Source organism: Hyalella azteca, unplaced genomic scaffold, assembly GCF_000764305.2.
Source record: "Hyalella azteca isolate HAZT.00-mixed unplaced genomic scaffold, Hazt_2.0.2 contig10814, whole genome shotgun sequence".
NCBI classification, from domain to species: domain Eukaryota; kingdom Metazoa; phylum Arthropoda; class Malacostraca; order Amphipoda; family Hyalellidae; genus Hyalella; species Hyalella azteca.
This window is the reverse complement of record NW_025940835.1, coordinates 111,052-134,422: the sequence shown is the minus strand read 5'-3', so window position 1 is coordinate 134,422 and position 23,371 is coordinate 111,052. Positions and strand designations below refer to the sequence as shown.

Genomic DNA, 23,371 nt, shown 5'->3' with positions numbered 1-23,371 from the left:
TCAGTTCAAGCTCGTCAATCTTCACCGCTGAGCTCGTTGGTGTCAGCTGTGCCATTAACCTCATGGATGAACTGCCCGGAGACGACTTTATCACATTTAGACTCCAAAAGTGTGGTGCAGGCTCTGAGAGTTTGCAATAGCAGGCACACCATCGTCTGGGAGATCCTAACCGGGCTGGTGCGCCTGGCGGGGGCGGGGAGATCGGTGAGCTGCTGCTGGGTGCCCGGGCACATGGGGGTGCGAGGCAACGAGAGGGCGGATGAGGCGGCGGTAAACGCCGCCTCTTCGGACCAGGCGATCTATAGTGAGCAGGTCCCTTGCCGGGACCACTACCCTCTCATCAAGGCAAGCATCCGCCATATCTGGCAGGAACAGTGGCTGAACGTGAGAGAGAACAAACTTAGAACAATTAAGGACTGGGTACAAGCGTGGAGTTCATCATACCAGAAATCCCGTAAAATTGAGGTAGCGCTGTGCAGACTAAGGATCGGCCACACGCGCCTCACTCACAGCTACCTGATCGAACGCCGTCCAATGCCGTATTGCAATGATTGTTTGGTACCCCTGACGGTCTTGCATGTCATGGCGGAATGCCCGAGCCACAGAGATACTCGGCAAAACTACTACCCCAACACTGCTGCTCTCAGCCCAAATGAAATGCTGTCTAGGATGCTGAGGGAAGTTCCCCGAAGCATCTTTAAAACTGACAACCTTAGACAATATCTAATAGAGTGTAACCTACTGCCTGATATCTAGCACGGCACCATGACATAGGTCAGAAAAGACCCACACCTTTGACAAAACACCACATTCGTGTCAGCACATTCCTGATTGAGATGAAGCGACAGAAGACGGATCGAACCTGCGCCTTAGAAATAGAGAAGCATACCTAAGACCAGATGGATCAAGCTGCAAGCCTAAAACCAACGAAGAAACCTGAACCTGCGAAACCGAAAACTGCACCTACGGCGCGAAATAGACGAAGTTGATCTGAAGCGCTAGAAATCTTCCCCCCCCTACTACTACTACTAGAGCTTGTAACTTTTAATACCTCTAATGAAGTAGGGCCATACAGAACATTCTGACTGGTAACACAACCACGAAGTTAGTTCCTGCTTTCGTGATCTACGTAGTCTGAATGCAATTTAGTCACAATATACTTGCATGTTTTACAGCATATATATAATCCATAATCTGAATGCAATTTAGTCACAATTTACTTGCATGTTTTACAGCATATATATAATCCATAATCTAAATGTAATTTAGTCACAATTTACTTGCATGTTTTACAGCATATGTATAATCCGTTCCTTTATACCTCGTGAAATGATTCTAATGAAAACCAAAGAAATAACTTGGTATGTTTGTGAGGCTTTGTAAATATGGAGCTGGTACACAAAGCACAATGAATCTTGCATTCATCATTCCATATCCCTAGCTGGGTGCCTTACATAGTTTTTATGTGTGTGATTTTATAGTCAGATCTCTTACTCTAGTCAATCAGAAACTTTTCATCTATTTGGTCAACTTTTTTATTAGCTAAATATAAATCGAAATGTAAACAGCCGCTGCACACCGAATATTTCGACAATCCATTTTAGTTGTCATTCTATTTCCAAGCAGGAAATCGATTCTGACGTGAGTATGTCGAATGCAAGATTATTTTTTTGTCACAAATTAGGTTGCTCAACAGTTATAAGCCAATTTTGTTACCTACACATGTCTAGATTGTTGCATATTCGCAAAATATAATTTTCAACAACCAGTTCCTAGCGGCTGAGCTTTTGACATTTAAAAGCAAATGGCATTGAAAGGCAAAATGGTACTGAATATACACGAAAGCCAAGACCATTCTTGTCAACATATTCGAATAATAGTTGCATTAGCTGATGAGTTGGTTATGGTTAGTTAATTTACGTTAGATATAATTGTTTTTCTTTTAGGGGGAGGAAATGAAGTAAGGTAACGGGTCACATTCGCAAATAAATCACATCTACGGGTACAGCAGTAATAATTTCAATAATCGAATGTGAAAGTAAATAGAGGGTTAGGAACAAGCATATTTGGTTGGCCGCTGAACCACTCTTCCGCACTTGAAGTAAAGAGTTCATCCAAATAAACGTTATTAATGGTGCTAGGCATTGTTAAGTCTTCGTACTGTCTTTCACAGAAGTACAAAACTCCATTATTCATTAAGTATTGGAAGGATTCTTTCTGAATTATATTCGTGTGCATAATAGGTTTATTCAAGTTTTAATCTACACAATTCGAAATGTATCAAGGTATCTATTTTTACATTTGTATCTCCTGTAGCAAGAAAAACATATCTCCGTGTTAAGATTTTGGTAGGCTATCTAACATTTACGTTTTTGATTGTGTATCTAATTCAGATGCCATTTCCAAGTCTACAATATATTGTTTACAGACTTTCAATAACTTTTCCTTCGCACAGGCAAAATCGGTTTCAGTAACTTTATTAGCAGTAAAATTAGCAAGTGAACGTGGGTTGGTACCGCCAATTACGCTGCCTTGAGGGAAGCTGCTCTGCAGCGGCTGTAGCCAGTCTTGAGCACTACCTCCGGCTGCGATGGTGGCCTACAAAGAAAAGGCAGTTAAAAATATGCTTTAGCAATTGAGTGCAAAGACTGAAAGAGCCATAACGTCACATTCAAACGATGCGATCGGTTGGACCAGTTGCCTGGTCTGTGCCTTATTGGCAACGCAAGTGACTTGGATGCGGGGCCAGTTATGGATTCCAACAAATTTTTATAGCATCTATTGATGTAATTGGCAGAATTTATTCACTTTTTTCTGCAATCACTAATAGGAGATCTCAACGTAATCACCGCCAGCCATAAACAGCTACGGCGGGGGGGGGGGGGTGTGAAAGATGGGGGTTAGTTTAGTAGCTAAATAGTTACTAATAGCTATTCAGCATTCCCGCGCCAGAAGCCACAAATATACGTCACCAAACGGGTGGGTGGAGAGTCTCAAATGGACTTATACGCTCAAGCTAGCAAGAAAAATGCACTGGCAGCATCTCAAAGAGACGAAGTGGCAAGGAGAGACTGGTGAAAAGAAACAGACACCAAGAGGTCGCTTACACGAGACGTCGGCCACCCATACGAGAGACAGAGAAGAGAAATGAAAGGAATCCTGCCTTCGCGATAGCTTTTCTGACGAGCATAGACACTCACGCCAGATAACCCCTCCTGAGAAACTAGCTGCAAGGATATTTTAGAACCCGCTAAGATCGATAATTGCTAGGATTGACAGTGAGCGAACACAGTTTAGCTTACCTCGCAGATGAGAGCCCGAGCCTTGACGCAGTCCCTGATGTGCAATATCAGGAGAGCATTGCGTCCCTTAAAGAGGCTAAACGCTGCTTTCAAAACTTTCTTGTTAGCGCCGTGCGAACTGGAAATTGTGTGAACAACAGGACCCGATGGCAGACTTTCCTTTAGCTTCGTCAGCTCGTCTATCATCTGTCAAGGATTAATACGAGAATGAACAATAAAACGGAAAGGAGAACAAATGTGGCACACAGAGAGAATCATAGGAAGCATAACATTACATGCAATCAATAATGTGTGTGTCAAATGTTATTTGAATTTATAAAAGAAAAATGTGAGGTAACTGCATGGTTGTTGCCAGCCTCAAATTCGTATGGTACTTTAAAGTTTAAATTTTTCTAAGATTTCATCTTCTAAATCTGGACTTGTGGTCGAAAGCGTGGCGTTACTGACATGTGGCCAATATAGTTAGTTAGTTAGTTAGTTTAGTGACCCTATGATTACTAACGCTTCAGCTGCTAAGCTATCTCGCGCCGAATGTCACGTTAGGCATTATGGGCTAAAGAACATATTGCATCACATGTATTCAGCGTTGACCAGATCATATACAGTCGAACATGTATATTGCTCTCAGGTACTCTACGAGGCGGTCAACATTATAGCTACCGTGTTCTGGTTGGGCCAAAATATTTTTCAGGCGTGTGTCGGGGTCGTTTTGGCTTAGATGGGGGAAAAATTGCCGTCGGGCCACACCAAATGATGGGCACTCACAGAGAACGTGGATGATGGTTTGGGGCACTAAGCAATCCATGCAATAAGGTGCAGGCGTGCGTTCCATTAGATGGCCATGGGTGATTCTAGTGTGTCCAATGCGGAGGCGGGTGAGGCATACCTCCACCCGGCGCACGCGGTGCGACGAGGAAGGCCAAGGCCTCACACTATCCTTAATTTTCCGGAGTTTGTTATCTTCCAGGCGTGTCCACTGTCCCTGCCACTCGTCCAGCAGCTTCCTGCGGAAGATGGGGTAATGGTCCCGGTGGGGGACTTCATCATTCCAGGGTGGTATCTCTTCAGCCGCTGCGCGGCGTGAAAGTTCATCCGCGGCCTCGTTGCCCGTTATCTTCACATGACCGGGGACCCAGCAGAATGTAATTGTCTTTTGGCGCGTGTGGAGTCGGATAAGCCATCTATGTATGGTGGTTACCAGGGGATGCGGTGAGTTATAACATAAAATCGTCTGAATTGCACTCAGGGAGTCGCTGAATATGCAGATCTCCATGTTTGTGCTCTCCCTTGCAATTGCGATGGCACACAGGATGCCGTATAGTTCTGCAGTAAATATTGAGGAGTAGCTATGCAGTCTCAGCGAGCTCCTCGCAGCGTCGCTAACCGCTGCGCATCCAANGGTCTGTACAGTAAGATGCAGGCGTGCACAGATCTCGCGAGCTCGAGAGCCAAATGTCTCGCTCGCTCGGCGGGCACCCATGGGCCATTGGTGTGTAATGCTCAGGTAGGAGGGGGAGTTGGGTAGCTGTTGGGCTCTTGCAAAGTACTGTAGCATAAGAAGGTCTCTCCTTGCACTGAGTGGGAATTCTCCACTCTCCGCGTAAAGGCTGAGGACAGGTGAAGACCGGAACGCCCCAGTACACAGTCGGATAGCGCTATTGTGGACAGGGTCCAGCAGGTGAAGGGCTGAGGCTTTTGCTGAGGAAAAGACGATGGAGCCGTAGTCCATCTTAGATCGAATCAGCGAGCGGTATACTCGTAACAGAGTGCACCAGTCGGCGCACCAGATAAAATGTGACAAGCACCTCAAAACCGAGAGGGCATGGATGCAAGTTTGCTTGAGCTGTCGGATGTGAGGTATCCAGCTGAGGCGCGAGTCCAAGACCACGCCGAGGAAACGGGTGGATTGCACGAAGGAAATCGCATGGTTTGCAAGGTTCAGGCTAGGCTCAGCCATATTGCGGGTATGATGAAAGTTGATTGCTACGGTTTTCGTTGGGGAGAAGGTGAAGCCGTTTTTGGTGCACCACTTGCACAGGGACCACTTTGGTGCACCACTTGCACGCTGTTCTGAGACGACATGGGCAATGCGGGTGGTAAAACATCGTCGCTGGAGAAAATTTGAGATAAAGAAGGCCATGTGTCCACGAATGCCGCACTCATGTATGGCGCGAAGGATGCCAAAGCGCCAGGTAGTGTCGTAGGCTTTTTCGAGGTCGAAAAATACACCGACGAGGTGCTACTTTTCTCGGTACGCAGAGAAGACATCTGTAGTGAAGCGAACTAGAGCATCTGTGGTTGAGCGGGCTCGGCGAAAACCAAACTGCTCTGGTGACAAGTGCTCTCCATGTTCCAAATAGTTCGTCAATCTCACATTGATGATGCGTTCCAACAGCTTGCACTGGCAGCTAGTAAGTGCGATCGGTCGGTAACTGGTAGTCTCCGATGGCGACTTTCCCGGTTTCAGGAAGGCAAGAGTTACGGCTTGCCGCCACGAATCAGGGAACGAATGGTCAATCCAGATTTTGTTGTAGATATGTAGGAGCCACTCCAGGCTTGTTGCATGTAGGTGTTCAATCATCTGATAGGTGACCTGGTCGGCTCCTGGAGCTGTTCGACGGGATTGCTTCAGCATACCTTTGACCTCGGTCATGGTGATAGGGTCATTATACGGTTGGGTGTCGCTTGTTGAGAAATCCAGGGGGTGTGCCTCCATTCTATTGCGGTGCTGGCGAAAGGCTGGCGTGTGACGGTCCCGGCTACTCACCGAAGCGAAGTGGTCAGCGATGAGTTCAGCACATGCACATGGTTCTGAGACGGGTCCTCCATTGTGAACCAGGAATGGGGAGGGCTGCGGGCTGTAGCGCCCAGACATTTTTTTGATTCTGTTCCACACTTTTGATGGGGTGGTGTCCGAATTGATTCCCGACACATGGCGTCGCCAGGAGATCGAGCGGGCGTCCTTCTTCACCTTCCGCGCCAGCGCCCGAGCTCGGCTGAATGCGATTTTATCAGCCACTAGGCCAGATCTTTGGAACATTTTTTGACTCACTGCCCAGAGAATGGGCTAGTTGCCGGTTGGCCTGGACTACATCAATGGCAGCCAGGTTCTCACCAGTCGTCGATGAGACGCGGAAGAAATGAGGGTAGTCTTGGATGCGGGCTTCTAGGGATGGCTGCATTTGCTTCCATGTCCCTTGGTGTCTAGATTTCTTGTTTTGCCCGGCTCTGCCAGGCCCAGGGGCCTGGGGGAGTGGGACAAACGGCTCCAGCGTCGAGATCAACGTGGAGGTAGGTGAGGTCAAGGTTGGTTCCGTAGTGAGGGTCCGGGTCGTTTCCGTTGTCGGGGTATCAGGTACGAGAGGCGCATTCAAAGAGGTCATTTTCCTGGTCCGGGTTGTTTGGTTCGTCCGACGCGCTGAGCAGGCACCCGTGTATCTGCCTCCAACAAGGGGATCCCTGGTGTCAAGCACACGTAGTCTTGACGGGAACACTCGTACGCTCGGATGTAGCTTTGGTTGTCATGGGCGCAGCAGGTTGTGCGCTCGACTAACGTTGCAAGACGGGCGCCACTCCGTCTGCGCGGTGTGTAAGCAGCCCCCCGCCTGCCCAGGAGTCCCGCAGCTAACCCTTGCCACGCATGACTATTGAAGCTAGCGGGTCGGGTCTAGGTCCCCGCCAGGGTTCGTTAATCCAGCGAAAGGTCTTTGCATATCCATAAGAGAACCAGGTCGTTACCAGAAAGGCGTTTTGCCATCTCTGTTAGTCTGGACCTCCACCCGAGCCACTCGGCCGTGATTGATGGCACGGGGGGGTAACAAACAAGAGATATCAACGTGGATTGCGAGTAGATGTTATTAAAACAACGCTTAATCAACATTATATTGACATAAGTTGTCTGGTGAGTTACATATATAGAATATATACAATACAACTTTATCTTACCGAGGTCCGAAGTATCCAAGAACTTCAAATGGTTTGAGGAATCAGTGAAAGGCCATATTAACTGTTCAGTGTCATACTGTTGTTCATCATCTTGCTGATCCTTTATTGAAACACCATTTATTTCTGCCAGTATCAGGGTATTATCAGCAGTGCCTGATGACTTATCAGGAGCGTGGTCACGTGCGATACCTTGCAGAGGCCCGAACAGCGTGTGTAGCTGCAGCCGACGCTTGCAGAATACGCCGTAACATTCTGGAATATGATGGCAAACTGACGTAAAAACGTTAAAACTGACGTAAAAACGTTAAAACTGACGTAAAAACGTTAAAACGGACGTAAAAACGTTAAAACTAGCGCGAGACGGTGATCGACGGCGTGCTGGCGCCGTCGAGGGTTTGGAGGAGGATGATGAGGGTGGTGTTCCTGCCAGTACGGGAGGAGGAAGGGAGGTATCGACTTGGTCCGCTTGGGTCATAGCATTAGAGCAGGTCGAAGTTCTGGACTCCTGGGCTTCGTCAGTTTGAGGCACACGTGGTGGCTCCAATGTTGGGGTGGCCGCAACAACGTCGCGGCTTCGTTCGGTGGTCCGTCTCGAATCCAGCACGCGATCAGGACCTTGGTGCTTGCGGAGGATGGATGCGTAGGTGGTGCCTGGTCGTATAACTAGAGCACTCGCCTGACGCTTGGCGTCTCTGTACATTAGTTTTTGTTTGATTTGAATTGCTAAAGTTTATTGTTCAAGTCTATAATGGGGGCAGTTAGTTGAGGATGCCTCATGTGGTTCACCACAGTGGGGGCATTTCGCCGGGCGGAGGCACGGCAGCTCGTGTGCTTCTTCAGAGCATCTGGGGCAAATAGCAGTGGTTGATCTACAGGTTTTGGCTCCATGGTTGAAGCGCTGGCACTTATAGCATCGGCGTAGGCGAGGGATGTACTCTCTCACGGAGCATCGGTGCCACCCAATCTTTACCTCAGTAGGGAGCTTGCATGTTGCAAATGTGAGTACATATAATGGTAGGTCCACTAGGGCTCCATGCATCTTCTTTTTCATTTGATAGATCGATTTAACCTTATAGTGACTAAGATGCTCTTGCAAATTTTCGACAGTACCTATACTTGGGCTCATTGCGGTAATAAATAGTTCCTTTGGTTTCATTTAGTGTACCGTGTGGCTCTACGGTGACAGAACAACCTGCCAGTGTCTTGATGTTAAGTATTGAGTCGCTCTGAGTTCTGTTTTGTATTTCTACTATGAGTGCTCCGTCTCGGGTTTCGTGCACATTTTTTGGCTCACTGCCCAGAGAATGGACTAGTTGCCGGTTGGCTTGGACTACATCAATGGCAGCCAAGTTCTCACCAGTCGTCGATGAGACGCGGAAGAAATGAGGGTAGTCTTGGATGCGGGCTTCTAGAGTTGGCTGCATTTGCTTCCATGTTCCTTGGTGTCTAGATTTCTTGTTTTGCCCGGCTCTGCCAGGCCCAGGGACCTGGGGGCGTGGGACAAACGGCTCCAGCGTCGAGATCAACGTGGAGGTAGGTGAGGTCAAGGTTGGTTCCGTAGCGAGAGTCCGGGTCGTTTCCGTTGTCGGGGTATCAGGTGCGAGAGGCGCATTCAAAGAGGTCATTTTCCTGGTCCGGGTTGTTTGATTCATCCGACGCGCTGAGCAAGCACCCGTGTATCTGCCTCCAACAAGGGGATCCCTGGTGTCAAATACACGTAGTCTTGACGGGAACACTCGTACGCTCGGATGTAGCTTTGGTTGTCGTAGGCGCAGCAGGTTGTGCGCTTGACTAACGTTGCAAGACGGGCGCCACTCCGTCTGCGCGATGTTTAAGCAGCCCCCCGCCTGCCCAGGAGAGCCGCAGCTAACCCTTGAAGCTAGCGGGTCGGGTCTAGGTCCGCGCCAGTGTTCGTCAATCCAGCGAAAGGTCTTTGCGTATTCGTAAGAGAGCCAGGTCGTTACCAGAAGGAAGTTTTGCCATGTCTGTTAGTCTTGACTCTCCACACGAGCCACTCTGCCATGATTGCATCTGAGACCGCACAGCCTCGGGTCTCATTGAGACACGCACCCCCCCCCCCCCCCCCCAAGGGCGAGATGGCACGGGGGGGGGGGTGGCCAATATAATTAAGACAGACTATTTGCTGGCCTACCATTTTTGTAGCCTCTACATCAGAGTCGATGCTTTTGATGATCTTCACTTCGTTGGAGTCTTTACAAAAGTCCAGGAGTTGACGCCTCACGCTGTGCGGCAGCTCTTCGAGCAATGCACACTTGGCCCACGACACATCATCAGCACGTCTGCACATAGCACGATGTGCAATTTATTAACACAGCCAATAATTTCCAAAGCACAGCCAACAGCAGGCGATTACAGGGCTGCTCAGGACGAATAATAATCGAGATCTGAAAATCCCTACATCAAATTATTAATAAACTATTAAATCCTTGTTCTTAGATTCTCCTTTGAAATTCAATTGTTCAGTCTATATTTTACCGCATACGGTATTGTGGACAAACACCCTGAAACCCATTTTCATTCAAGGAAGCATAGATATGACGACGTTTCTCTCTCGACTACTTTCATCTACTAGGTTTGTGCCAAATAAATAGAAATCAAATGTTAAGACAGAGAAAACCTTATGTCAAAAGATTTTGCGTAATTAAACGGTAAGCTCAAGGTAAACCTTCTGTAATAAATAATGACTAGTTTCAAATCTTGTTTTAAAATACGAATAATTTCCATATTGATGCTAACGTGGCTGGAGAGGAGCGTGTGATGCGTTCGTTCAGGAGGGATAAAACCTGCTGGCCACGAGCCCGCAGACGAGTGGCAGCGTCGCCACACACGCCTCGAAGCACTCGCACCCCGGCGCCCTCGCTGCTGCTCTGCAACATGCAGTCTAATAACAGCTTAAAGCCGAAAAAATTCTACATTATGGCGAAAGAGCCGAAAAAATTCAAATTAGCCGAAATACTTGCCTCAATGTGGCTAGTTCTTGTGAACATCTTTCTTGAAATGAGGCAAGTTACAATCCTCATTCAAGTTAGTCATTATGCTCATATCATTAAAATCAAATAGAAACAACTTTTAAAAAACACGTTTTCTTAACGAACACAAATTAAAAACATTGACTCTTACATAACATTAAAGTTATGTAATGATATGTAAGAGTAAATGTTTTTCTTTTTCGTCCGTTAAGAAAACGTGGTTTTAAAAAGTTTTTTATTTGTTTCATTTCGTTTCTAGTTTTGTAACCACCAGAAAACGTGGTATTTAAAAATGGTTTTATATTAATTCATTTTCTACTTTTTAGTTTAGCAATTTTAGCAATTCAAATGATTTTCCGAGGTTTGCAAGTCTGGATGTTCGACAAAAAAAATTGATTCCCAACCGTGAATTTTTATTTATTTTTTTAAATTATTACTTCTGATGATCAAATCTTGAATTGTTAGGCAGCATAAGCATGCATATTAAATTTCAAGTTTCTAGGTCCTCTTCAGAAGTCCTCTAAATTAAAGTTTGAATTTTTGATGACAGACAGACACGAAGCGATGACAGATGGACACGAAACGAAGCTAAGAAAAACGTGGTAAAATAATCCGAATTACAAGCCTCATTTAGGCTAGCTATTATGTTCATATTCATTAAAATTATCCGAATTACAAGCTTCATTCAGACGTATCATTACAAACGTCTTCATTGAAATCAGGTGAGTTACAAACCACGTGTAATATTCGACGTCAACATTCCTCTACAATACAATACGGGGAAAATATATATATTTCTCATCACTCACGACGTTAGAGACCGCAAAGTCTTGCAAGTGAGCGACATCGGCAACGTGTGTGCCGCAGCAGAGCTCTCGTGACACGACCACGTCTGCCGCCCGCGCCGTGATGACCGAGACCGTGTCGGGGTAAATGGCCCCTGCTAGAGGCGTTATTTGCTGGTCCTCTAGAGCTGACGTCAACGGCATCTCGTCACGGCTTACGCAACCGCCTACGTTCATCCAGCTCTGGAAACATGTATCAAGTGGATTCTATTTCAAAAACTCCAATCCAAATGAGAATAAATAGAAAAAAAAATACAGAGAAAATTCAACATTTTTCTAAACGAACGTTTTGACGGCAGTGCCCTCATTTCGAAAGTTAGTGCAAATCTGAAGATATAATCAAATAAAATGGAGCCACTAAAGAAAAAATTTTGACAAACAGCCTTTTTTCCTGCTTCATCAATAATGTCTTTTTGATTGAAACTTGTAGAAATTTATTGGGTGGAGAATATAAAATTCAGTCATCCAAATTCTAGTCATACAAATCGATTTTTAAGGGGAAAAAATGAAATAAAGCCGTTTTATCTACTGCAAATAAGTTCCGAGACAAACCTGCACAGCGCGTTCAGCGTCGAGGATGACGTTCGTGTCCAAGTGCCCGTATGTTCCGACCTCGAGCTTCAGCTCCTCTGATGTCACCAACGACGATAGCTGACACGTCACGCTCCCTATACAACAGTGTAAATTAATGATCAATTAGCATTTAGCATACAACCATCAACCTAGTGCTTTGTGATTAAAAAAAAGCGTGAATAAATGATCGTGATTAGATGATGAAATCATGAGAATGCAAACACTTCAGCGAAATCAGCACCGCTTAAATTCACAATTAAAGAGTTTAAAAGATCAGAGCGTTTTCAAGTTAAGATGGTTTTATTATTGGTATAATAATTCTATAAATTACCAGTTTGCTGTCTAATAGCTGCAAGCAGGAGATGCGTGGCGGTGTGGTGCCGGCTGCAGGCTTGTCTGTGGTGCCCGTCTATACTGCATAGCGCTGTATCGCCAGTCTTTAAAGAGAATAGCTTGGCACGAAATGAGCCCCAGTGTATCACGTAATCGCTCACGGCTTCTGTCTTCACAACTTCGAACACATTATTATTGTCGAGAGCAATTTCACCCACGTCAGATACTTGGCCACCAGCAGTTGCGTAAAAATTGGTGTCTCTCAGAACTAGACCGATGTTTTCTTCTGGTTTTAGATTATCAACAAAGGACATTGCTTTACCATCACGTATCACAGCATGGATGATAGTTTCCAAAGTTTCATATTTATATACTAGGGATTTGTCAGCACGTTTGTCGACGGTTGTGTGTTGTGGAGAGTTAGGGGATAGATAATATTGGTAAACAGGATGGGTGTTAGTGGGAAGTAGGCCATTCTGCTGTAATTGCGAGACTATGCTGTCCAGATCCACTCTTTCGAGTGCCGCATGGCGCAATTTCTGGTGACGTTTGAGACGATCTAAGCTTTCTTTGTATTCCTGAGGGCAAACACGACAGTTGTATAGACTGGCAAGCTCTTCAACGACCTCGAACGGCACACCGCACGTTTGTGTTAACCTGGAAAACGATATTAAATGTTTACAAGAACATGTCAAGAATGTGAGCGAGTCTAATAAAGTGATGTCAATTATCTTCACAATTCTAAAGGATGAAATTAAAAAAAAAACGTACAAACAGAAATATATAAACACATTTCTGGTTAGTTAGTTAGTTTAGTGGTCACATGTTTACTAGCGCTCCAGCTATTGAGCTATCTCGCACCGGAAGTCTAGATAAACATCACCAAAGAGGTGGAAGGTCTCAATTATCGAAAATTTCTCAAATCAATAATTGTTCATCACCCACAAAGGGCGGATGTCTGGCCCGCTGAAGCTGGCTCGAGAGAAGCAGCGTTAGCATCTCAAAGAGACGAAGTGACAAGGAGGGACAGGTGAAAAGCAATAGAAACTAAGACATTCGAACAAGCAGTCGCTTACACGGGACGTCGGCCGCCCGCACGAGAGAGACAGAGAAGAGGACCCGATGGGTACTTAATGTAATGATAGGTACTCAATGTAAAGAACCTACCTACATAATAACTTAACCCCAAAACTGAAACCTGCAGTCAGATACCGCGAGCTCAGCGGTGAGGCGCTCAGGAACAATCCCCCTAGGGGCGCGAAATCCCATAGGACTTCTGACGAGCACAGACACCCGTCAGAAGTCCCCCTTGAGGGGCAAAAAATAGTGCAATAGAATTATCAAAAATAATTAAAAATACGGTATGGGAGATTACTAACTTGAGTGCAGTGTCGCAGGACAAGCGTCCATCACTCGCAGCGCTAAGCTCGGGCAGTGCTAAAGCGATGCCCTGCAGGAGGCCGGGCGAGCAGCTCTCTTCCAGGGCGGCCAGGCGCGGCTCTGATGCCACCAGCGCTGCCCACGCCCTGCAAAGTTGGGTCTGGTGGTCAGCAGTAAGCAAGTTTTACCTGCACGCTCCTTATGTCAAGTCAGCGTCAGCACGTTTTACCTGCACGCTCCTTATGTCGAGTCAGCACGTTTTACCTGTATGCTCCTTATGTCGAGTCAGTGTCAGCGCGTTTTACCTGCACGCTCCTATGTCGAGTCAGCGTCAGCACGTTTTAGCTGCACGTTTCACAAGTGCTTATACACGAGGAGGAAAGTTTAGCCAATGTTATTGGCGGCAAATACTTACCTCTTCGTACTGGCTGAAAGCTAATTTACGAGAATAATATCAGCTAAACAGTATTTTCTGATTCTAAAGCGTCAGTACATCATTAGAAGCAGTCGAGCAGTCGAGTGAAATCTGCGCTTTGTGGAAGAATTGGGAACGTGACGGTAACTGCGAGTTTGAGGAGGTTTTTGATGAAGCAATTAGTGAAATTGCTGCCACTCTAGCTAAGGGGCTGAAAAACTTCAATCAATTTAATTCATCTATTCGTTTGAATAGTCGAACTCAACTCATTCAATCAACGGAGAGTAGTAATAACACAGATAAATATTTCCTCATCAGTGTGATACAAGCAAGTATAATGCCTATGGAACATTAAGTACATACGGACGCAGCTTGGCCGCATTGAGGCTGTAGTGTTGCAGCTCAAACTGCATGACGGAGTGCACGACTGGGAGGCGTTGCAGCAGCTCAGGGTAACGGGGGCGCAGCGTGTTGACCACGGCGCTGCATAGCGGCAGCAGCCAATGCTGCAGTCGACAAATATGCGCTCATTTCTCGGGAAAATAATCAATTCCCCTTTTAAAATCGTTGTGCAAAAAGTGCTTTTTTGGCACCAAGTTGCCATTTTTAATCAGTAGCATGAAATAAGTTGAAACCTTTAGGAAATGCACATTTTTTCGCAAACTTAACGAACAAAAATTGATGACGGAAACTGGTAGCAGGCATATTTGTTTTGTATTCAAAACGAATATTCATGTTAACTCATCAATGCATTCATTTAAGTGATTTGTTTACAGGAATTGGTAGTAGAAGGTTCAGTTAGCATTGTGGTGATGATATTTACACTAATATATGCATTACTGCAATTCGTGAGTGAATGAATAACTATATATAGTTATAGTAGCATCTAGGAACAGGAAGGCATCAGCATGATAATATTCAAGACTAGGATGTTCAGCGGCAACGACAGAAAACAATTTGGTGAGTTCACGAATTTTTATTAATGGCATTATTAATTTAGTGCCAAGAAGCCAGTAAACTTCACACCTTTGATGCTGTGCTGGAGCGGTTGTGAGTGAGACCCAAGTGTTGCTCAGCCGCTCTGAACATGCGGCGCAACACGCGCCGTAATCCGGCGCTGCATCAACACATTTCTGGGTTAATTATGATCACACTAATAGATTATTATACCAATTGCGCTTAATTACTACAAATAGGTTTTATTATTATTCAGGAATAACTTCGATCACAATATTAATAATATGTATGGGGTTGGTCCTAGACACTTTTTTTAATCGTCCAAGATTGGCTTTATTATAATGGTGGTTTCTTGAATGAATAGCAATGCTTGTACGATGCGTGGACAATTTTTATTTCGAAATATGTTCTAAATTTTGTATCAACACACCCTATCAACACGCCGTATCAACACGCCGTATCTCACACCGTATCAACACACCGTATCAACACACCGTATCAACACACCGTATCAACACACCGTATCAACACACCGTATCAACACACCGTATCAACACACCATATCAACGTATCAACACGCCGTATACGGTGTGTTGTTTCTGAGTTTAAATTACAGAATGTCTGGAGACATATTCAACTTAATAAATTTAAATCAATTTTGCGACTGATATATTGCTCAAAGTATCCAAAGCTATAAGGTTACATCAAGTATTATATCTACATAAATTTTCTATACGCTCATACGGATCACAGAGCAGGCAAACATTCAAAGCAGACTTAACTCGTGGCTTGTCAATAAAAACTGCATAATACTGGCCAGAATTATGACTTGTAGGGTTCAATTATAAAAATGATTTTAAAAAATTGTTCTCCAAAGCCCGGTGACATAAGTAGCATTACCATTAGATTCAAGGATAATTTATTAAGCAAGCCATTGATAGAAAGAAAGCTCTTTAAGAACAGATGCCCTGTGATCACTTTGAGTTGGGGAGAGAACCATCAGCCAGGGCGACGACGGCCATCCTGACGTGGTCAGCAACAAGTCTGTAGGCGGTGTCTTGCTCGTATCTTGGGCCGCTGAAGCTGCCCGAGTATCGCTCCACTCCTGATACCTGAGTCAATTTTACAGCGTTAACAAAAGCTCAGCAGCAAAACTCAATTTTGGCCACAGCTAAAATTGTATAGCAATAGCACATGCTTGTCAGTGATAATAATCAATCTTGGCATGAAAGTTAATTTACAACAATAACACACCAGCTGAACTCAAGATTGCTTGGCAGAAGAATAATTATTTATGATACAAGCATTAGGGATGTTTTTAACCAATAATATTTTACAGACAGTTTACAGTAACTCAAAGGTGTTTTCGAACCGGATAACTACTGGTTAAACATAAAGTTACATCCATAGTTTATATAAAATAGGTACTTAGTTTCGTAAAATATTGTAACTCCAATACAACATAAGCAGTAATTAGAGCGATTTCTACCAAAAGATCACACCCATGGCTTATTTTGGCTTCAGGCAATATTTACCTACAGATACCATCTTTTTCGTCAATGCAGACTAGGTCAGCATTACAATGGCAGCACAATACTGCGCATTTCCTACCTGCTGAATGACATCAAATAGCGGCAGGAAAAGATCGGTGTCGTAGTTGCTGGTCACGTTGTTGAGCGTGGCAGTGAGGCGCTCGAGTCCCATGCCAGTGTCAACGTGATGACGTGCCAGGGGCGTCAGGGACCCGTCCAGCCGTCTGTGCTGAACATTACACATGGAGTTACTTCACTGCATGAACCTATGACACAACAACAATGAAAAGGAACAAAACTATGACAGAACATCAATGAAAAGTTACAAAACTATGACAGAACATCAGTGAAAAGGAACAAAACTATGACAGAACATCAATGAAAAGGAACAAAACTATGACAGAATATCAGTGAAAAAGGAACAAAACTATGACAGAACATCAATGAAAAGGAACGAAACTACAATAAACATTACTGAAAAGAAACACAACTACAACGAACATCACTGAAAAAAACTATGACAAACATAACTGGAAAAGGAAAGAGTTCCGAATTCATAAATGAAGCTAGTTCCGTTTATATTTCAAGACAATGTGAACATCGCTAACAGGAAGTATTTACTGTAATCACGTTGGTTATCTTCCAAAATTATAATAAACAGTGGAATGAATTCAAGCATCAGAATTATGTTCCTGATAGTTTTGAAAAGAGAGAGTATATTACGGACAGGTAATGCTTATATCTTCAACATGACATGTATAAAAATTCTTTAGTAGAAGTACTTGAAGAAAATATAAATACCGCATTTAATACTTCATTAGTCTTAAATAAACATGTCAATTAAACCATCTGCATCTACAGTAACCAAAGTCATGGGAGTAATAGTAATCCTGATTTCACCTTTCATACTGCACAAAAACCACATTCCAGAGCTCGATAAGATCCTCATGACCGGAGTTGACCAGATGTGTCACGTTCTGTGGGCATTCAGCGCCGCGATAGTAATGGAGTTCAGAACACGGCCCGCATGGCCCCACGGGTCCCATCTCCCAGAAGTTGTCAGACACACCAAATGGCAACACACGTTCGGCTGGAACACTAAAAGTACATAATAATTACACTAATATCAATGTGGAATCCTGCATGCTAATTACACTAATATCAATGTGAAAACCTGCATACTAATCAAACTAATATCAATGTGGAATCCTGCATACTAATTACACTAATATCAAAGTGAAAATCTGCATACTAATTACACTAATACTAAAGTGAAAAACTGCTTACTGCTTACACAACATCAATGTGAAAATTACTGAACTCACTCAATGTAAAAACCTGTCTGAATGAATCGCACCATGCATTTTCCCCATGAACTCAATAGTCTGGGCAGCCTTAGACTGACTTTCCATGCAACAAAATGAACTTCTATCCAAGTCACAGCACAAATTTCCCTTCCACATGCATAATAAAATTAAAAAACTCTTGCAGTTCATATGGTAAAAACTTCTACAGATATACTATATAAATGCATCACATCATCCAATGACACATTTAGATCATGCAACAAGCATGCTAGCTAAAAATCCTTCATTGATGATCATTTTTTAAAAAATATTTTGCCAAGTGAAGGGAAACAATAGAGTATCTGACCCAATGCTGAGCCATGTATCCCTGGTGAGCTGGTCTGCTGGCACACCAAGTGAAGAGTCTCCACCAAAATAGGTAACAAAAAGCCGCTCAGGTTGTAACTTATAAACTTCTGTCAACAACTGCCATGCCAACTTGCATGCTTCTTCCTGAAATTAAATAGTTCTAGATGACAACTAAATTCCCGTAGAAGGCAATTTCTAGTGCAGTATGTTTCACAATATTGAACATCAGTAAAAAAAATCTACCTTGAAAATATTTCATCTAGAATATTGCACAAGTTCAAATGACTATCTGATAGAATTATTAGATTATTAATGAAATAACATAAATGGCGTTTAAAAAGAAAGGACTATGGCTGCTAGAAGGAAAAACAAATACTAACATGAATGAAACCATTAATGAATTGAAATGCTGAGGTTTTCCAGTAAAGACTTGCAACTCAAAAATTAGATGCCAATTCAATCTTTTTAAAAATATTCCCAGTACTTACTACGTAATAATTACATTTATAATTTTTACAGCATTTAATCCTGCTGAAGGTACTATAAAGTAATTCATGACCTAATAATTACCTTGAAGTAGTCTCCAAACGACCAAGAACCAAGCATCTCAAAGAAAGTGTGATGGTATGAGTCTGTACCAACAGCTAAGAGATCATTGTGCCGACCACCAACTCTGATGCATTTCTGGCTGTTGACTGCACGTGGACAAGGAGGTGGCTTAGCCCCAAGCAGAACAGGTTTGAACTGTGAACAAATTTGTTAATCAACTTATTTTATTCTACAAAACTGTTTACTATATTCCAGATATTATTCACAAATAAAATCATCTATATATGACAGTAAAAAATTTGAGGAATGTAAGAACAATATTAGTTGAATGTATCATCAAGTTATAACTTCATTTTAAATAAAAATTATAGGTACCTAATGAAAGAGTAATATATATCTATATACACATGACCCCTTATCATCAGAGGAATAATTTTAAAAATCAGATGATATTAGCTGCTCACCTGATTCATTCCAGCATTGACAAAGTAGAGAGAAGGGTCATTCCAAGGAGTAACAGAGCTAGATGGAATAAACTTGTGGTGCTCTTTCTGGAAGAACTTGATGAACTCTTCTTGAACAACCTGCAGAAAATTTCACAAATTCAATGTTTTTCATTATGACCTGCAAGTTGGATTATGAATCATATGTATTCAAAACATTTGAAGAATCAAATTTCACAATAAAAAAACTTAAAAATAAATGACAGCCTACTAGACTTGCTTGATTTAATAAGGTCACTTTTAAATATGGTTTTACAATCTTAACTTCCTAAAAATCATGCTTACCTGTGCAGCCCATGTGTGCTTGAGCTGTTGCTGCAATACAAAGCATGCAGGTCTTCCTTGAAAATTTCTATAACATCTACCATGATATCTTAATGATTTAAATGCTTTTACTGTCATTTGTGTCAACATTATTGAGCCTCTAATTTATTGATAGTTGCCTGCAGGGAAGAAGGAACTGACAGGGACAGTAATGAGCCACGATGGCATTGATGGCTTAATCATTAATTATTTTGCATAATGTGCTATTGTAATTTAATTAGAGGCAGCAGCAAAGTCTTGATCAGAGTTGAATTTTCTACAGAGTAATAGTAAGAACAGTTAGAATAAAATAGAATAGAAGTGTTAGCATTGAAGAAATAGGCCCATGGCCTGTTGCAGATCTTGAACTTTTCGTGACTTGATTCACAAGGGATCCGGCCTTTAGAACCCAATCTTTCAATAACTGACAATTGATTGAGATAGCTGCTGGACTTATTGCCTGGTCTGTAATTTGCTAAGCAGTAAGCATTTTAAAACTGAACATATGCTCCTGCATAGCTTTGTCTAGTCTATTTTTGAAGCTGTTCATACTCGGAGCGTCAACAATGCTATCAGGGAGGCCGTTCCACATGTCAGTGACTCTAAGCGAGAAGAAGTGTTGTCGCATCACTCGCATGGATGTGTTCCAATGCTGTTTTTTTAGTTTATAAAAAGGCCAGCCAGTCTTGCAGATGCAGCCGGACTTGCAACCGACAGTAGCAGTATTACCAAGAAATTGAGGTGCTGGCCTTTCCAAGTTACTTTCTTCTATATTATAATGCCATCAGTGGGAAAGAATATGCTCCTAAGTTATGTATGGGCAGTATGGCAACAAAATTGTGACCCAAACTCCAAAGGACCTCTCTATATATAATAAATCCTATGATAGCCACTAACACTAAGCTACTCAAGTTTAAGGCTACATAATAGGCCCTAAATCAGGCCTCTGCTTCAGGGCTTAGGCTGCCTATAAATAATTTTTAGCCCATTGTTCCGTGAATAGCTCCATCTCTAGGCTTTGCTGCTTTGGCAGAGTCTAAAGCTTAAAGAAGAGGAATTTTAAAGTATTTGTGGCTTCAATCTTGAAATTTGGTCCGTCGTCTGTCGCAGCTCAAACCGGACCATTGTCATGTGGGACAGTGGGGTCGTCAACTCGATTGATTGATTGATGACGGTTTGAAGGTGTTGAAGAAGTCATGCGCGGCAGCGCGAACCGCTTGTAACTCCTGAACTTGGCAATTATTATTTAGTTCAAGTCTTTATCTTCTCACTTCAATTTCTTTCCCTCTTTATCAGCTGATGCTTCTTCTTCAGGTTGTTGGCAGTCTCACGATGTGAAGCGATGGGAGGCAAATTGTCATTAGGTTCAGTGCTCTTTACTGGCTATAAAGTAGTTAGACCATTAGACGACCAGTTTGTGTGAGGTAAGTAGCAATTGCTCGTACTATGGAGTATGGAGTGCTGAATTCGTCCAGGGTAATTGCCTCTGCCAAGAAGCACACATACAGACACGAGACTGATGAGAGAGCTTGAGAGGAACTCCCAGGGTGGCAGGGCATTGATGCTCGATACCATCACCTGTCTCTCACGGTCATATAGGGCACATATCAGGAGGAAGTGTTCAACTGTTTCTTCAACCCCACAATGCAGACACATGGGACTGATGGGAGTGTCAGCCATCCCAAATCGATGGAGATAAGAATGAACTCCAACATGTCCCAGACAAAGGCGAGTTAGGGCAACTGAAATACGGCGAGAATGACAAGCAATCCATGGGACATTGGGACTGGAGACAACCCTGAACAAATGGATGCAAGATGGTGGCCCGTCCATCAGTAGCCACTGCAGACGGCCACTCCATCTCCCAAAACTAAGGAAGCCACCGAAGCATAGCAAGGGCATCAGAGGTTCAGAGCAAGTTAGAGGGAACAAGGCAGAGTGATGCAGGTGATGTCCCAAGGGGGGGGGGTCGTTAACTCTTAAAAAATCACAGGATCGCATTGTTGTTGTTGCCGGCTGCGGATTGAAGGTGAGAAAGTAGCCGCACAAGGATCGCAATCACTGGCCTCCGTTCTGACCTACCGGATTATTCTCCGGGCAGTCTTAACTTAAGGCATTAACTTGCACAACAAAATGATTAGAATGTCTCTTAAATTACCTAGCACAGCTCAAGAGCACGTCTCGGACAAATTTTGTCGAGACGTAGAGCACGTCTTGGACAAATTTACGGCCAGACTTGCGGCGGCGCGGCCGGTCTCGCGACCGACAGTAGCAGTATTACCAAGAAATTGAGGTGCTGGCCAAATCCGCCCTCTGGCGGATTCTAGACATCGCAGAACCAAAAGGTCATCACGTCTCCGACAACTTCACGGTCAGCTGAGCGGCAAAAAGTGCACGTCTTGGACAAATTTACTGCCAGACTCGCGGTCAGTGTCCCCAAATTTAGTGAGCAAGAAATATCTCCCAAAGTAATGAACGTAGCTCGATGAAACTTGGTACACGTATTCATTAGGACGTACCGGTGATTTTTAGCTCATTAAAATGTATGATTTTCATCTTCCTTAGTGAGTTATATGGCGATACTTGCCGAAATTCGCAGTAAGCAAGAAGTTTATTCTAAACTGCTATACCGATTTGAACGAAATTTTGAATATACAAAACTAACCTCGTGCCAAATTTTTAGATTTTGCCTTCGTTTGTTTTTTTTCGTTGTTCCCACATTCGTGATTTAAACAGCAATACGTTCTGACGTGCTTAAATTCGCAGTGAGCATAAAATTTCTCCTAAAATACTAAACAGATTTTTACGAAACTTCATATGTGAATATACCCATGGTTCAACCATGAATATACCTACCTAACCTCGCACCGGCGATGTTTAGCTTGTGAAATTTTTTTCGAATTTGCCTTCGTTCGCGAGTTATACGGATATATGAAGAAACGACTGGCATTTCTCAGGCCTATTTTTATACTTGCGTTGACCAAGACCCGGTATACGTAAAGCTGTATAACTCGCAAACGAAGGCAAAATCGATAAAAATTGTCACAAGCTAAAAGTCACCGTTGGAAGGTTAGGTAGGTATTCACATACGAAGTTTCGTTCAAATCTGTTTGGTATTTACGAGAAATTCTACGCTCACTGCGAATTTAAGCACGTATTATTGCTGTTTACGACACGAATGTTGGAAAAATAGAAAAAAACTCGCAAGCCTAGACAAAATCTAAAAAATCACTAGCTAAACATCACCGCTAGGAGGTTAGGTTTCTATATTCAAAGTTTTTTTGAAATCTTTACCGTAGGTTTGTTTGAAGAAGTGTCATGCTCACTGCAAATGTCGGCACATATCGTCATATAACTCACGAATTAAGGTGAAATTTAACAAATTCATGAGCTAAACATCACCGTTAGGTTCTAATGAATACGTGTACCAAGTTTCATCGAGCTATGTTCATTACTTTGGGAGATATTCCTTTCACAGAATTTGGGGAAACCGGCCGGACATGCGGCTGATCTCACGGCCAATCTCCTAATTCTGTAACCAAGGATTATCTCTAAAAATAATTAACGCAGCTCGATGAAAGTTGATACACGTATTCAGCAGATCCTAACGGTGATATTTAGCTCGTGAAAAAATTTTCCAGATCACCTTCATGCCTGAATTATACGACAATTTGTGCCGAAATTTGCAGTGACTAAGAAATTTCTTTTAGGCTACTGAACAGATTTGAACGAAACTTTGGTTACTGTAACACTAGGCAGGGTGGCCCAGTGGTTACAGTTCAGAGTACCAAGATAATGAAGATTGGAGCAAAGAGGCGCGGGTTCGATCCCAGCTCTGTGTGTCAGTTTCTGGTCAGAATCGGCGAGGAGGCCGGGCGGTTAAGCACAGCAGAATTGTAGCAGTGAGTTGCGAGTTCAAGCCCGCAACAAGCTGTAGGTGTTCTGCGATGTTACGAATCGGCGACAGGCCTACGGCCTACTAAACGCTGAAACCGCCATTATTATTTTTATTTATTATATATTCTTAATCTTCCAATCTATAGCTCAAGATTTCGGATTTTCTTCGTTTTTTCGGTTTTACTTTTGTTT

General features: G+C 43.4%; 1 protein-coding gene across 1 annotated transcript; it reads right to left on the bottom strand.

The window, feature by feature from the left end:
* Positions 1 to 1,990: 1,990 nt before the first annotated feature.
* Positions 1,991 to 19,434, bottom strand: LOC108682634 (alanine--tRNA ligase, mitochondrial). The gene is made up of 17 exons (XM_018171837.2): positions 19,265 to 19,434; positions 18,941 to 19,060; positions 18,498 to 18,671; positions 17,926 to 18,071; positions 17,173 to 17,370; positions 16,352 to 16,496; positions 15,719 to 15,852; positions 14,810 to 14,900; positions 14,147 to 14,289; positions 13,368 to 13,514; positions 11,987 to 12,645; positions 11,635 to 11,750; positions 11,047 to 11,265; positions 10,005 to 10,135; positions 9,400 to 9,547; positions 3,303 to 3,488; positions 1,991 to 2,598 (listed from the first exon to the last, which is right to left on the bottom strand). The coding sequence occupies exons 1-17, from the start codon at positions 19,391 to 19,393 to the stop codon at positions 2,365 to 2,367; spliced, it is 3,120 nt and encodes a 1,039-aa protein (XP_018027326.1). The 5' UTR covers positions 19,394 to 19,434; the 3' UTR covers positions 1,991 to 2,364.
* Between the last annotated feature and the right edge of the window lie 3,937 nt (positions 19,435 to 23,371).